Source organism: Dasypus novemcinctus, chromosome 29 (assembly GCF_030445035.2).
Source record: "Dasypus novemcinctus isolate mDasNov1 chromosome 29, mDasNov1.1.hap2, whole genome shotgun sequence".
Taxonomy (NCBI): Eukaryota; Metazoa; Chordata; class Mammalia; order Cingulata; family Dasypodidae; genus Dasypus; species Dasypus novemcinctus.
In genome coordinates, this window is record NC_080701.1 from 5,817,000 (window position 1) to 5,830,923 (window position 13,924).

Sequence of the window (13,924 nt, forward strand, 5' to 3'; positions counted from 1 at the left end):
TACTCCAGAGTAAAACTCTGAAGTAACTTGCTTAAAGCTTCTTAAAATAAACAACTCATAAAATGGATCAAATACTCTGTATAATAAATAAAATACCGGATTAAAGTGTTAAGCAAACAAACAGATTTTCCTTCTGGATCTGAAACCAAAAGGCAATTCTGTAACAAAAAATTTCCCACTAATTGTTAGAATGCTTTAAGGCTAATTACTACAAGGTTCTAAACAGAATCTTGTCAACATCTCTTTATAATATTAATATAATAAAGTACAAGGCCATGGTTGACTGGAAAACTTTGGCAAGTCAAACTTGCACAATTAAAATAAATACGGTGTCACATGATTTAGTTTCCCAAAGCCTGGAATTTTGACCTTGATTGAAGTTCTCCCAATTTTAATTCTATAAATAACTACTTTAGCTGAACAAGCCGTAAACTATAAATTCTCACAGAATGTAGCTGAGCCTTTACAATGTGTACGTCCCATGCAAATAAGGGCTTATACATTGTACAAATATTTATTCTGTGCCTCCTAGGTCTAAGCTCTGTACCAGGCAAGGAAGATATAAAGGTGACCAACAGCCTTAAAGTGCTTCTCTTAAAGGGCTAAGACAAGCAGAGAAGACCAACGATTAACAAATAATTACAAAACATATATTATTTGGGAGTAAAGGATAAAGGTATTTTAATAAATCTATGGCAGTGAAAAAGCCCTCTGTTGGAAGTTCGGAGCCAATGTCTTTAAAACAACACGAATCTTCAAGGCTATGGTAGTATACCATACTTTAGGATATTGCCGTTCACTCCCATCAGCTGCATTATTCTTACAAAACACACAGTTTAATTCATAAGCCAGGCCTATGTTCAGTCTTTATAAGTCCAAGGTTCTTAGTTGTAGTATTAGAGATTAGTAGGAATTATTTCTACACCTTCAGGAAAATCACATCAGCATGATAAATGCAGCAACAGCAAAAGGTTTAAAATAATATTTCTGAAACATGGTAGGTTGACCCCCTGAGTCTTATTCAACAACTTCCTTCCTCAGCCACACTAAAATCATAGTAAATGATTTTTTTTAAAATGGTGTGAAAACACAAGGACTACAAAAGAGGAAAAACACTTAAAAATAATCCATCAGCTTTTCATAAAATTGAAGAGATGGAGGCATGGCAACTGACTTAACAGATCAGAGGCGCTACTTGGGAGCTGTGGAGAAGACCAAATGGAAGGAAGCTGGTTGGTTGGACAGAACCCCAGCAAGGCTGTGGTGGAACGAGAAGCAGCGAAGGCAGAGGAAGCCTACAGATGGCCAAACAGGCTCTGAGAGGGTACGTAATCTGCGCAAGGTGACACAACTTCTAAGTGGTGGAGACAGAGTGCTAGCTTTCTGAGTCTGATTTTTTTAAATTGCAAAATACTCTCAACTTTAAAATTAATTTTAAAAAAAGAAAATTCTACTTGACTGTTCCTTATCGTGCTTATCTGTTCCCAGATTGACTGTGGTTGACTGAAATCTCTGACTTGGTCAATTAAGAGACAGTCTAATGCTACTCTTCCTAAACCACAAAAGTGCACGTGTAGGGGTGGGCACCTGCCAGTATTTCAAGGATTCATTGTATAAAAGTACTTTACGCTGTTTGCTTGTGACTTGCTGCTAGAAGGTCCATAAAGCAGATTCCAGACCTAAACGTAACAGCCTCCACCAAAAGGACTTATCAGATTACCACCATATAGACCGGGAAAGCAAAAAAGATGGATGAATTTCACTGAAATTAGAAAGATAGTGCCCTTTCTAAATTATTTTCACCACGTCTTTCACACTCTTCTGGTCTCTCAAGGGAAATGTCCCTAGATACGCCCCTGCGTCGTTCAGCTATTTAGTAAGCGTGCTGATACACTAGACATCACACCCCAGTGCTCGCCCTTGCCTTCCACTCATGTCTGCACTATTTTAGCAACCACAAGGCCCTCGAACATTTTCATGGGACACTCCTCTGCAGGAGTCGCTTCTGTTCACAGCTCCCTTCCTTTCCCGTCCTATCCACCTGCTGACTTGAGAGATGCTGCGTGTGGGTGCGTGGGGGGCGCAGAGGGAAGGGTAGGACGCCCTTTTTGAAGAGTCTGCTTTTTCTCTTTCCCAGCTCCTGACATCTTCATTCCTTCTGACCCCCAGGAAGAGGTCCGTCCCTCGGGCCTCAAAAGCTTCCATGCAGAGAAGAGGTGGCTCTGCAGCCCGCGCCCCGCGCTCTGGCTCTGGCGTTGCAGGTGCCCTCCTCGGCGCCCCGGGCCAGGACGCCAGGTCTCCCGCACGGCGTCCCCGGCGCCCGCAGGTGCACACCTGGCCTTCCCCGCGCCCCCGCCCGCAGCTGCACACCTGGCCGCCCCCGCCCGCAGCTGCACACCTGGCCGCCCCCGCCCGCAGCTGCACAGCTGCGCGCCCCCGCCCGCAGCTGCACAGCTGCGCGCCCCCGCGCGGCCCACGTACCGTCTCCTTGGCCGCCGCCACCGGGATGGGGAGCAGCGCCCGGCCGGGGGGCGGGTCCTCGGGCTCCGCCGGCGCCCCGGGGCCCGCGAAGCGCCCGTAGCAGGCCAGGCCCACCAGCCCCCCGCCGGCCGCCGCCGCGATGCTCAGCTCCGCCCAGCGCCGCCGGCCCTGCGCCGCCGGGCCCGCGCCCTCCCCGCCGCCCGGGGGGACGCCCCGAGAGCCCGCGGCCGTGCCCGCGGGCCGCCCCCACGGCCCCGGCTGGCCCGGCGAGCGCGGAGGCCGAGGCCGCGGCGGCGCCCACAGCAGCCTCCGCAGCGCAGCCATCGCGGCAGCCGCCCCCGCCGGTGCGCGCGGGAGGGGGGCGAAGCCTCGCGAGAAGCGGCGGGGCCGCCGGGCGAGAGCGACCGGCGGGCGTGGGGGCTCGGGACCGCGCGGGGAGGCCTGTGGGGGGCGAGGTCCGCGGCCTGAGGGGGCGAGGCCGGAGCCCTGAGGGTGGGGTGAGGCCCGAGGCCTGGGGGGGGGCGAGACCGGAGTCCTGGGGGGGGTGCCGCGAGCCGCGAGGACTGGGGGGCGGGGCGAGGCCCGCGGCCTGAGGGAGCGAGGACGGAGGCCAGGGACGCCGAGGCCTGCGGCCTGAGGGAGCCAGATCGGAGGCCAGCAGGGCCACGAGGCCTGTGGCCTGAGGGAGCGAGGACAAAGGCCTGGGGAGGCCGAGGCCCGCGGCCTGAGGGAGCGAGGACGGAAGCCTGCGGCCTGAGGGAGCCAGATCGGAGGCCAGCAGGACGACGAGGCCTGTGGCCTGAGGGAGCGAGGACAAAGGCCTGGGGAGGCCGAGGCTCGCGGCCTGAGGGAGCGAGGACGGAAGCCAGGGGGGCGATGAGGCCTGTGGCCTGAGGGAGCGAGGACGGAAGCCTGCGGCCTGAGGGAGCCAGATCGGAGGCCAGCAGGGTGACGAGGCCTGTGGCCTGAGGGAGCGAGGACGGAGGCCAGGGACGCCGAGGCCTGCGGCCTGAGGGAGCCAGATCGGAGGCCAGCAGGACGACGAGGCCCGCGGTCTGAGGGAGCGAGGACGGAAGCCAGGGGGGCGATGAGGCCTGTGGCCTGAGGGAGCGAGGACGGAGACCGGGAGGAGGAGAGGCCCGAGGCCTGCGGCCCGAGGGAGCCAGATCGGAGGCCAGCAGGGCAATGAGGCCGGTAGCCTGACTGAGCGAGGACGGAGGCCTGGAGGGGCCGAGGCCTGCAGCCTGAGGAAGCGAGGACAGAGGCCTGGGGGGGAGGCCTGAGGCTGGGGGGCGCCAAGGCCTGCGGCCTGACTGAGCGAGGACGGAGGCCTGGAGGGGCCGAGGCCTGCAGCCTGAGGAAGCGAGGACGGAGGCCTGGGGGGGAGGCCTGAGGCTGGGGGGCGCCAAGGCCTGCGGCCTGAGGGAGCGAGGACGGAGGCCTGGGGGGTAGGCAAGGCCCGCGGTTCGGTTGGGGGTGGGCGACGCCCGCGGCCTGAGGGCGTGAGGCGGGGGCCTGGGTGGGCGAGGCCCGTGGCCCGGGGACCGAGGCCGCCCTCCCCGCACCTGCAAGCGCGGGAACCTGACGCCCCGTGGCGGGCGGCCGAGCGTGGGTGAGGCGCACGACGCCCCTCGCCTGCGGCCTCCTGGCGGTGGGTGGGGGTCCTGCGGGGTGGTCCCCGCCCCTCTCGGGATGCCCTGTGACGGCAGCCTCGCAAGGGGGTGGTCGGAAGGCGCGGAAATTAAGTCAGAAACAGTTCTGACCACTTTAATGGGCAGTGTCGGGACCAAGGGTGGGGGGAGCGGGACTGCCAGCCGCCGTGTTTTAGCCACCCTTAATATTTTTTTTCCACAAATATTACCGTAGACATGGTTACATTTTTCAACAAAGCAGAACTGTCCTTAGAATATGAAACCGAGGATGTTTTTTAAAATTCTGAATTAAAACAATAAAATGTACTGGAGAGACACACTGGCTTTTGGGGGACTATAAAGACAAGTGTGTCGTGGCATTTTTATTTTATTTTTATTTTTTTAAAAGATTTATTTGATCCCCCCCCCCCTTGTCTGTTCTCTGTGTCTTTTTGCTGCGTCTTGTTTCTTTGTCCATAGCACAGGAAGTGTGGGCAGCGCCATTCCTGGGCAGGCTGCACTTTCTTTCGTGCTGGGCGGCTCTCCTTACGGGGCGCACTCCTTGCACGTGGGGCTCCCTACATGGGGGACACCCCTGCATGGCAGGGCACTCCTTGCGCGCATCAGCACTGCGCATGGGCCAGCTCCACACGGGTCAAGGAGGCCCAGGGATTTGAACCGTGGACCTCCCATGTGGTAGACTGACACCCTAACCACTGGGCCAAGTCAGTTTCCCCATTTTTATTTTTGTTTTACCAGACTCATAAGTGGGTCCCATCAGTTTTCACCTTTGGGAGAAGGTAATTGAAACATTCTTACCAGTTTCCCAATCCTGGCTTCAATTTTGGTAACTGAACCCCCTGCTAGTTGTGATTTGCATCAAGACTGGGATGGTGTCAAAATATTCAGAGTCCGGGGGTATAGACACCTAAATCCAGTGGTCCTCATTTGGGCGGCGGTGACAGGGGGATTGGCTCAGTTGATTCTGGACCAGGATCTTGCAGAGGCAACCAAAATGAGGTTTTCTGGCCCAGATCCTGCTCTTTGATTCCTCAGGAAGCCCTTGCTTCTAAGGAGCCTACCTGACACTCCGCCCCTACATCTCGTCTCTCCTGCCCATGGCTTAGTAGAACTTTGCTTTCTTACAGGCACTGAAAGTGACTTTTTAAAAATCCTCTATAACATATAAACAAAACCTGCCAGTTTTAGGTGCCATCTCCGTGGTTTTTTCAGTTTCACTTGTTTTATGTAATCAAGGCATTAAGGAAGATTCAAAGGTGGCTCCTTTTTCACAGATTCTCTGTTTCTGCTTTTCTCAATTCCAACAAATTTTAGTTTTCCCAAATAGGCATTATATTTTGGATATATAACAGTTATTCTGACATTGTTTATTTTGAACTGGACACAGTTTCCTGATATTTTTCCCTCTGTGTAACACACAGTTTTAGTAGATTATATTACATCACCTGTAAGTAATTTCTCTGGCCAGTAGCCAAGTTCTGCTGTGAGAAGTTTCCTGAGTTTGGGTTTGTAGAGTACTCAGCTTTGGAAAAGTGGTCTCTTTAAGAGCAAGTGTTATACTGATTTAACTTGTCACAGTACCTTCCCTTGGAAAGCCAAATTTCCTTAAGAATAGGTGTAGTTTTCTTCCCACAGTTCATCTACATAACTCTAACTACATAAAAGTACCCAGATTCCTTTGTTACCTGGCTCTGAATCTGAGCTAATTCTTGGGGTAAACAATTGGGAAAAATTTCTTTTTAATTTCAGAAAAAATTGTTGGATCAATAGAGATTCAGCACATTTTCCCCCATTTTTTTTGTGTACATTCTACTGAATACTAAATATAGCCAAAGAGATGCCCCTGATATACTGGCAGCTCACACCTTCGAAAAAATATTTACTTACTCACACTATGGTCTAAGTAAGAAAAATTTACTAGATCGTTTTTAAATGTTTACAATAACAGGAATTAAACCAAAAGAAGTGTTTTATAGGATAGAACATTAAACTAGAAGTCAAGAGATCTTAGCTTGGCTACATCTTAATCGTATAACCTTATAGTGCTTTGGGAGTCACAATTCCCTCCCCAACATCCTCCTCCCCCAAATAATGGCATTGAATAAGTGAACTTCTCAAAACCATGGTTCTAATAAGATTAACCAAAATACTCCAAACATATTAGCATGCTGTACATAGATATTTCATTGCATTTTTTCATGGCATTTCCTTTCTATAAACCTGCAGTTGGCCTACAATGGCTTTCTTGTTTCAAAATTAAATTCCATCCCAGTCCAACTATTTTCACCTTTCACTATTTCCTAACTTGCAAGTAAATTGACTTTTAATTTTTGAAAATGTGAAATTTAAGTGTAATATGTCAGACCTAGACAGGAATGCCTTGTTTCTGTAAAAATGCTGCTTACCTGATTTTCCACACTCTAACACCAGAATCTTGACCAGATGAAAGGAGGAGTTACAGATGGGGCCCTAAAACATGGCTCATAGTTCCTCATTGTCCACTCAGTCACGACAGAGGCGACCAGCCAAAGAGCAAGGCTGCAGCGAGCCTCTTCTCCTGGCTGCTCCAGCATAGACTGTGCCCACTTTCAATGCCATCTTCCTAAGGAGACAATTGGCAAAGTGAAGGAAAAAGCGGGGAAGGTGCTTTCCGTGGGGTCACAGCCCTTGCTTGGTCTTTTGTTTTCAGAGCTCAGTCAGGAGTTCAATTCCACAGTATCCAGGGGTATGGAAATTGACTCAGTGCCCTGGACATTTTCTATTTTGACCAACTCCCCTCCCAAAGACAGATTGACAATGGTCTGTACCTGCCTTTCTCACTTAGCCAAAGCTAAGCTTTGTCTAAGCTCCAGGAGGCCAGAGCAGCCATCTATCCCAGCACCTGGCACATAATAGGACTTCAATAAATGTTTGTTAAAGGAAAAAGTGAGGGAATGTTATCAGATTACTGAAGGAATGGATATCACAAGCAGCCTGTTTAAAACTATGATGAAAGCAAAGGAGAAGGCAAAGGGAGAGAGTGGGGTGAATCAGGGACAGGTCATGGTCGTGGAGAAAATTAGATTCATGAACAAAGTTTGGTGCTTTGAGATTTAGTAGTGAGGCCATCATTTTACATATGATTTGGGATGAGTCTGCTAGGCTAGGGCTCTCTTCCACTAGAGAGCTCAGACCTTTTGATCTGAGGAATTTCTGCATGACCCACGGTCAAAGGGTAGTGACGTGACCGTCCATGCCTCCGTTTTGTTCTTGTAGGTCACGCTGGTGACAGCACCAAGCTGTTCAATCAACACATTTAACACTCTAACTTCAAGTCCAGTGATCATCTCGCTTTGACCCTTACATCTTTCCAGTCTGATTTTGATCATTTCCAGGGGCTGCTCTGGCAGTATCTCACCGTTCCGCTCTTGTTTAGTTCTCCCAGCTCCTCTGGTCTCTGTCCTCCATTGGAGTGGAGGCTTCTTGTCTTCTGCGTTTGGGAACAAAAGGAATAGAAGCAAAGCCTCCTTGTCTGAAAGCAGGTGAGCCTTCAATTTTCATATTCTGTTTTCGGTTTTGATAGAAGTGATTACAGCTTCTCTGCCTAGTGTAGAAAAGCCTCAGAGTGCTACTTATGAGTGATCATAACAGCATGACACTGGGGTTGCAAAACAAATAATGTAACTTTCCTAAAACTGGTGAAGTACCTACTAAGCTGAATATATACATGGCCTACAACTCATCTTTTCCACTCCAGGGTGGAAGTGAGTGTTTATGTCCACCAAAAGCCATATGGAGGAATATTTATAGACGTGCTATTTGTAATTGACCCAAACCAGAAACACTCTATATGCCATCTATGTGGCATGTATTGAAAAGTGTGATATATTCACACAAGTGAATGCTGTACAACGAGAGCTACTGAACTGCAACTACTTGCAGTCATGTGACTGAATCTCATAAGCATGAAGCGAGCCAAAGAAGATAAACACAAAATAGCCAACTTTATGATTCTATTTATAAAGCTTAAGTGTGGGAAAACTGATATATAATGTCAGAAAACAGGATAAGGGTTTCTCTGGGGGTAGGGAGTGACTCACAGGGGCACAGGGGCGCTTCAGGAGTTCTGGTCTTATTCTGTTTCTTGCTATGGGTGCTGATTACACAAACATATTAACTCTGTAGAAATTCATAGAGCTGTCTGTCTAGTTGTGATTTTTATACTCTTTTATTTTTTATCCCCCCCCTTGTGGCTTTTTGCTTGCTGTCTGCGCTCTGTGTCCATTCGCTGTGCTTTCTTCTGTGTCTGTATTTATTTTTATTTATCCCCCTTGCAGTTTGTTTTGCTTGTCTGCTCTCTCTGTCGGTTAGCTACGTGCTCTTCAGCGTTGTTGCTTGTCTCCCTTTCTGTTGCATCACCTTGCTGAGTCAGCTCTCCACGGCACTTGTGGGCCGGGTCACACTCTGCAGCGTGCGGGCGAGCCTGCCTTCACAAGGAGGCCCCGGGACGCGAACCCAGGGCCTCCCATATGGTAGACGGGAGCCCAACTGATTGAGCCACAGCCGCCTCCCTTTATACTCTTTTTAATGTGTTAAACTTTGATAAAAATTTCATATTAAGTAAAGACTATATATTTCTTCATAATGTTCTCATACTCATGTTATTTACTAAAGGACTTTGTGTAGATACAAACAATAATAAAAACTTAGAAGGAATGTATAGAGCTTGAGAAGAGTTGCACTAAGAGCAATAAAGTTGATTAAAGAGTTGGGAACGAAAGGAAATGTAAATAAGTTTGATACAGCTTGTATTAGGTTTCTCCAGAGGAACAGCAAAAACAGGAAATGTATATGTGTGTGTGTAAATATTAAGAAATTTATATGAGGAATTGTTTCGTATGACCATGGGGAATGCCAAGTCCGGATTCCGTAAGGCAGTCCACAGGTGGGAAACTCTGATGAAGGTTTCCATGAATTTCCCAGTAGACATTTACTGGCTGAAATAGAGACAGAAATTCTTCTTTTGGCTGCTGAAATCATCAGTTCTCCCTTTAAGACCTTCAACTGATTGAATGAAACTCATTGCTGAGGGCAATCACCAAAGTTGATTGTAGACATAATCTGCCATGGATGCAATCAACTGACTAATGATTTAAACCTATCCACAAAATACTCTCACAGTAACAATCAAGCAGGAGCTTGCTTGACCAAACAGCTGGACTGTAACTTAGCCAAATTGACACACGAACTTTATCACATAGCCTAAATAGATTTAATCAAGGATCATCATGTATCTATTTATTTACTTATTCATTTTAGGAGGTACTGGGGATTGAACTGAGGGCCTCGTGCATGGGAAGCAGGTGCTCAACCACTGAGCTATATCTGCTCCCCAATGAGTTGGAATTTTTGTTTGTTTGTTTTTAGGAGGTGCTGGGGATCAAACCCAGGACCTTGTACATGGGAAGCAGGTGCTCAACCATCTGCCTCCCAGCTAGTCTTCTTGTTTATAAGGAAAAATAAGAAACCCCACAGGACCCTGGGGTTTTAAGCAATGACTCAGTATTTTATCCTCTGTGACCCATCATACTTTCTTGTGTGAAATGTCCACATGGACGGGCACAGTAGGTGTCTGCTGGTAGAGCCTAGCACAACCCATGTACCCTTGTCTCTGGCTCTAGCCCCAAACTGTCAGGTGTTGGATGGAAAACTGCTTTGAGGGCAGAAACCAGACAGAAGGGCAGCCTTCAGAACAGATGGAAAGCCCAGCACCAAGAGGGAACCATTAGAGAAATCAGGAATAGCGTACGGTCAGTCAGTGGCCACACACGCAGGAGCTCAGCAGGATGGCAAACCAGTCTCATCCTGTGCCAACTCCAGCTGGCTGGCTCTGGCTGCCGAGTCTGTGCTGAGCGAGATTTTCAAGCCAGGCCCAGAATTCACAGGAGAAAGTGCCATGGGGAGGAGGATGTCTGACAAGAATGGACTGTCAGCTTGGCACTGGGGTGGACTTACAGGATCACCATGGTTTCCTTGGCAACTGTCCACTAAGAGAAGACAGTACAAATAACAGCAGGAGCAGAAAAACTGCAGGAATAATATGTGTGTAAACATTTTGTATCTATCCTGTAAAGATAGAGAAGACTGAAAAGAATCTAGAGGTAGCTTAATATGGTAATTTTTAAACATTTTAAAGTGGTTTTTTTTTTTAAGCTTCTTCTCAAAATAAATCTTTTGTGAGGTCCCATAATACTGAGTAGAAAACAGGAGAGCATCTCTAGTCGGGAGGGGGAGGCGACCCAGGCCAGTCTCCTCCAAGTCCTTGAACTCCTTAGTGGAGCCTGAGCTCTTTGTAGAAACTTAGGGCTCAAGTTTCCTTTAATTTTTACTGATGAGGAAATTGAGATGCTAATAGGCGAAGTGTTTTCTCAGGGTCACAAAACCAGGACTTGAGCCTAGACATTACGCCCTACATGTAGATAGTTCCTATGTAGACTCATCAGGAACAGAAAAAATTTAAAATAGTTGTTCTGAAGGCACATTAATTTCCACGGAATATACTCATAATTGCATTAGCTCAAACAAAAGATATTTCACTGATAAAATCATGGAATCCAGGGAAAAGCTGTACCAGCTCTAGGGACCTATACAGTAAGAGTTCAAGGACATTTATTTGAAGAACATTCTGCTGGGACATGACGTGGCTGCTCTTGCATCAGTCTCTGGGATGCTTAGTTCCCATTCTAAAGCCTGGCCCAAAGACGCCTTCGTTAGTTTTTCACTGAGGCCAATGCCCTTTGCCTGGGGCATTGGGTAGAGTGACATGGAGGGGCCATTCTGGGAATGGAAAAAAGAGCCTTTCTTAGAAGGCCCTGTGGGCAGGTACCCGCAGGGTGCTCGTACAAGTTTAACAACTGTTTCCGAGTGGGGAGAGGCTGGTGTCCAGGTTTGCCTGATGTAAGACGCCCACCACCCACATTTTAAGCCACCAACACGATGTTACTGAGCACAGAGCTGGGAAGAGATGCACAGTAACATACCATGGCATAGAACTTCCACCACACACATACAAAAGGCCAAACAGATAATAGAAGAAATAATTGAGAAATGAGTTTTTTGTGCATATTCCCTTCATTTTCAATGATTTCTGTAATTGTAAGATTATATAATTTAATTTTTAATACTGTCCTTATGTAACAACTGGCTCACAAAATTCCTGCAAATGTAAAGATGGGCTCTTGTTAGCTAGTGCTCGCTGGCTCCAGCAAACCACTGGCAGGTATTTCAAGACCACTATCCCTACTAGAGAACCCAAGGCTCTTACAGAGCAGTCCTTGAACCGTGAAGGGAACACGTGAGGCGGGCATAGAACCAAGCCCAACCAACCAGTGCTAAGAATTTGCCTTGAGCTGCAAATGGCAAATTCAGTTTTCCCATCCTTCAGTCAAGAAGAGCGCTCACAAAACCTTCCTTGTATTCGATTAACCTGTATACACATATTACTATAGAGTTGTTTTTGCTCTTTCTAATTAATTGTATTTGTTCTTCCAAAGACTTGGAGATAAAGAATCGCCTGAGGCCTGAAGACATTGGATAGGTACAAGGTGAAGACTCTCTTACAGTGAGGCTGTCAGGGTCCCTGTTAGAAAGCTGTCCACTTACTCAGTTGTGGTTTCCTTACACACAGCTCTTCCGTCCTCCTATTGGAATCTATAGTCAGTGCTGGGAGTTGGTAGGTGTATGTCCAAGAGACTTGAATCTTTGGACTGTCCATGTGCCAGCTGGACTCTGAGCCTCAGTGGAGTTGCAACACCTACTCTCCAGTTCATTGGTCTCACCTAGGACAACTAACAAGGAGGTGAGGGTGGAGAACTACCACACCAAGGAACCGAGAGAGCCTACAACTGCCAGCAAGAAGGTCCCATCTATTGGCCGTATGGGACTGAAGCCCCCTCTCAACTGAAGGTGGAGTGGGCATCACCATCCCAGAATCCTCAGGACTGGGGAATGGACTATGGTCTAAAGTAGACTTAAGGGTATTCTACTATAGACTTATTGTGAGTCCAGCAATAGAAGAACTTTTATCATTGATGTGGAGGCAGTGGCCACTGGAGGTTCTGAGGTCAGGGAGAGGGAAAAACAAGTGTGATACAGGGACATTTTTGGGACTTGGGAATTGTCCTGAATGACATTGCAATGACAGATATGAACCATTATATATCTTGCCATAACCTACAGAATTGTATGGGAGAAAATGTAAAATGCAATGTAAGCTATAATTCATGCTTTGTGGCAATGCTCCAAAATGTGTTCATCAATTGCAATCAATGTACCACACTAATGAAGGATGTTGATGGAGGAAAATGTGGGTGATGTGGGGAGCAGGACATACAGGAATCCCCTATATTTTTTACTTAACATTTATGTAATCTAAATACTTAAAAAAAATTTTTTTAAGACAAAAAAAAGCTGTCCATTTAACAGCTGGTGTTCACTAGAAACTAGGTCTGGTTTGATATCACCAGGTAATCAGGTCTTGTTTCATGGCAATTTTAATTTTTAGGTTTGATTAAAATAAACCATTTCATATTTACAATATCATAATATAACTCATCTAAGTAATACTTAAATATTTTGCACTTATAATTTATATTATGTCACATGAAAGTATATATTCTTAAGCCCAAGTAATAAACAAGTGATTTAAATCACCACACACTATATTTTTCTCTTAAAATAAATTAGCTTGCCTCAAACACTAGAGATTGATCTACAAACTAAAAGTTTGTATGAATGTTCATAAATTCCTTGGCAACTGAAGTATATCAAAACTCTTGACCTTTGAAAATGGTTGCAAGTTTTCCAGAATTGTCCCAGATCTTATGTTCAGGTAGCTGCAAACCTCAGACCACCACATCAAGGGAAGTGAAATGAACCTTTCACCAGATGATAAGACTTTATAGAAAACCACTAAATGAGCTACTCTAACATAATTGTGCAGGTGCTTGGGTCTCCTTGAACAAATTATTCCAGAATAAGGAGGTCTTTTCTTCCATCCTAGTCAGTATTATACAAGGAAACCATTTTTGGTTGGGATTTGACTGTGTTTAGTGTTTGTTTCGGGCACACGCTTTGATCAAAATCTATGTTATAGAGACCTGTGTTCTATAATCTCTAGAATTAATCATTGAACTCTTGGCTATAGCTAAATATATATGTTACACTGACTTAGTTAAGTTATGCCTATGTGCCTGTGAAGAGCAAATTTACCTAAACTGACTTTTAAATAAGGAGGACACCAAACAATTATTAAACTGATACATGAAATTCAAGGTCATTTTCCAAATCAGTTGCTTTCTCAACTGAAAATAAACCAAATGAAGAAGGAAGAGCCTAAAGTTGAACTAATAGGACTTTTAAAAAAAATTTTTTTTTTATCATTTTAAGTCTTTTAAAAGTGGAAACAAATGAGAAGTGGATTTTGGAACATGGTGTGAATTTTCCTTTGTTCTTATTTCCAGTCTGAATGCTATAAATAAATTTCTTAAAATCTTTTTCTAATACTTATGAAGAAGAGTCCAACCAGGCAGTTTAAGATGTGAAGATAGAGTTTTGGGAAGGAGATAACTGACCATTACATGGCTTTGTACTGAAATTTAGCTGAGTGACTTTAAATGTGACTTTAATTAAAAAGTTATAATTTGGACTTTCTCTCTCCCTTTTGGTTAAAGATGGGATCCACTGGGGAGGGAAAGCGGGGTCTTCAGCAGCCTGTGTGCCAGACCAGAAGTGGCACCGTAAAAACCTCCTGA

The 13,924-nt window shown here is 46.5% G+C and overlaps 1 protein-coding gene and 1 long non-coding RNA gene across 18 annotated transcripts in view; one reads left to right on the forward strand and one right to left on the reverse strand.

Annotated features, from left to right (window-relative positions):
- The window catches only part of MICU3 (mitochondrial calcium uptake family member 3), a 100,318-nt gene extending 97,475 nt beyond the window's left edge, over positions 1-2,843 (reverse strand). For 16 of the 17 annotated variants that reach the window (XR_009184043.2, XR_009184042.2, XR_011647746.1 and 13 more), the window contains exon 1: positions 2,482-2,843. Coding sequence is in view for 13 of the 17 variants with exons in the window: in XM_071212623.1 (XP_071068724.1) it covers positions 2,482-2,805 (324 nt within the window). In the remaining 4 variants the exon portion in view is untranslated. The remainder of the gene's footprint in view (positions 1-2,481) is intronic. The other variant, XM_058289975.1, reaches the window with a different exon arrangement.
- A 2,018-nt stretch (positions 2,844-4,861) lies between these two features.
- On the forward strand, positions 4,862-13,818 carry LOC131276583 (uncharacterized). Its single transcript, XR_009184045.2, has 2 exons — positions 4,862-7,654; positions 11,666-13,818. It is a non-coding gene; the product is annotated as an uncharacterized lncRNA (long non-coding RNA).
- The last annotated feature ends 106 nt before the right edge of the window (positions 13,819-13,924 follow it).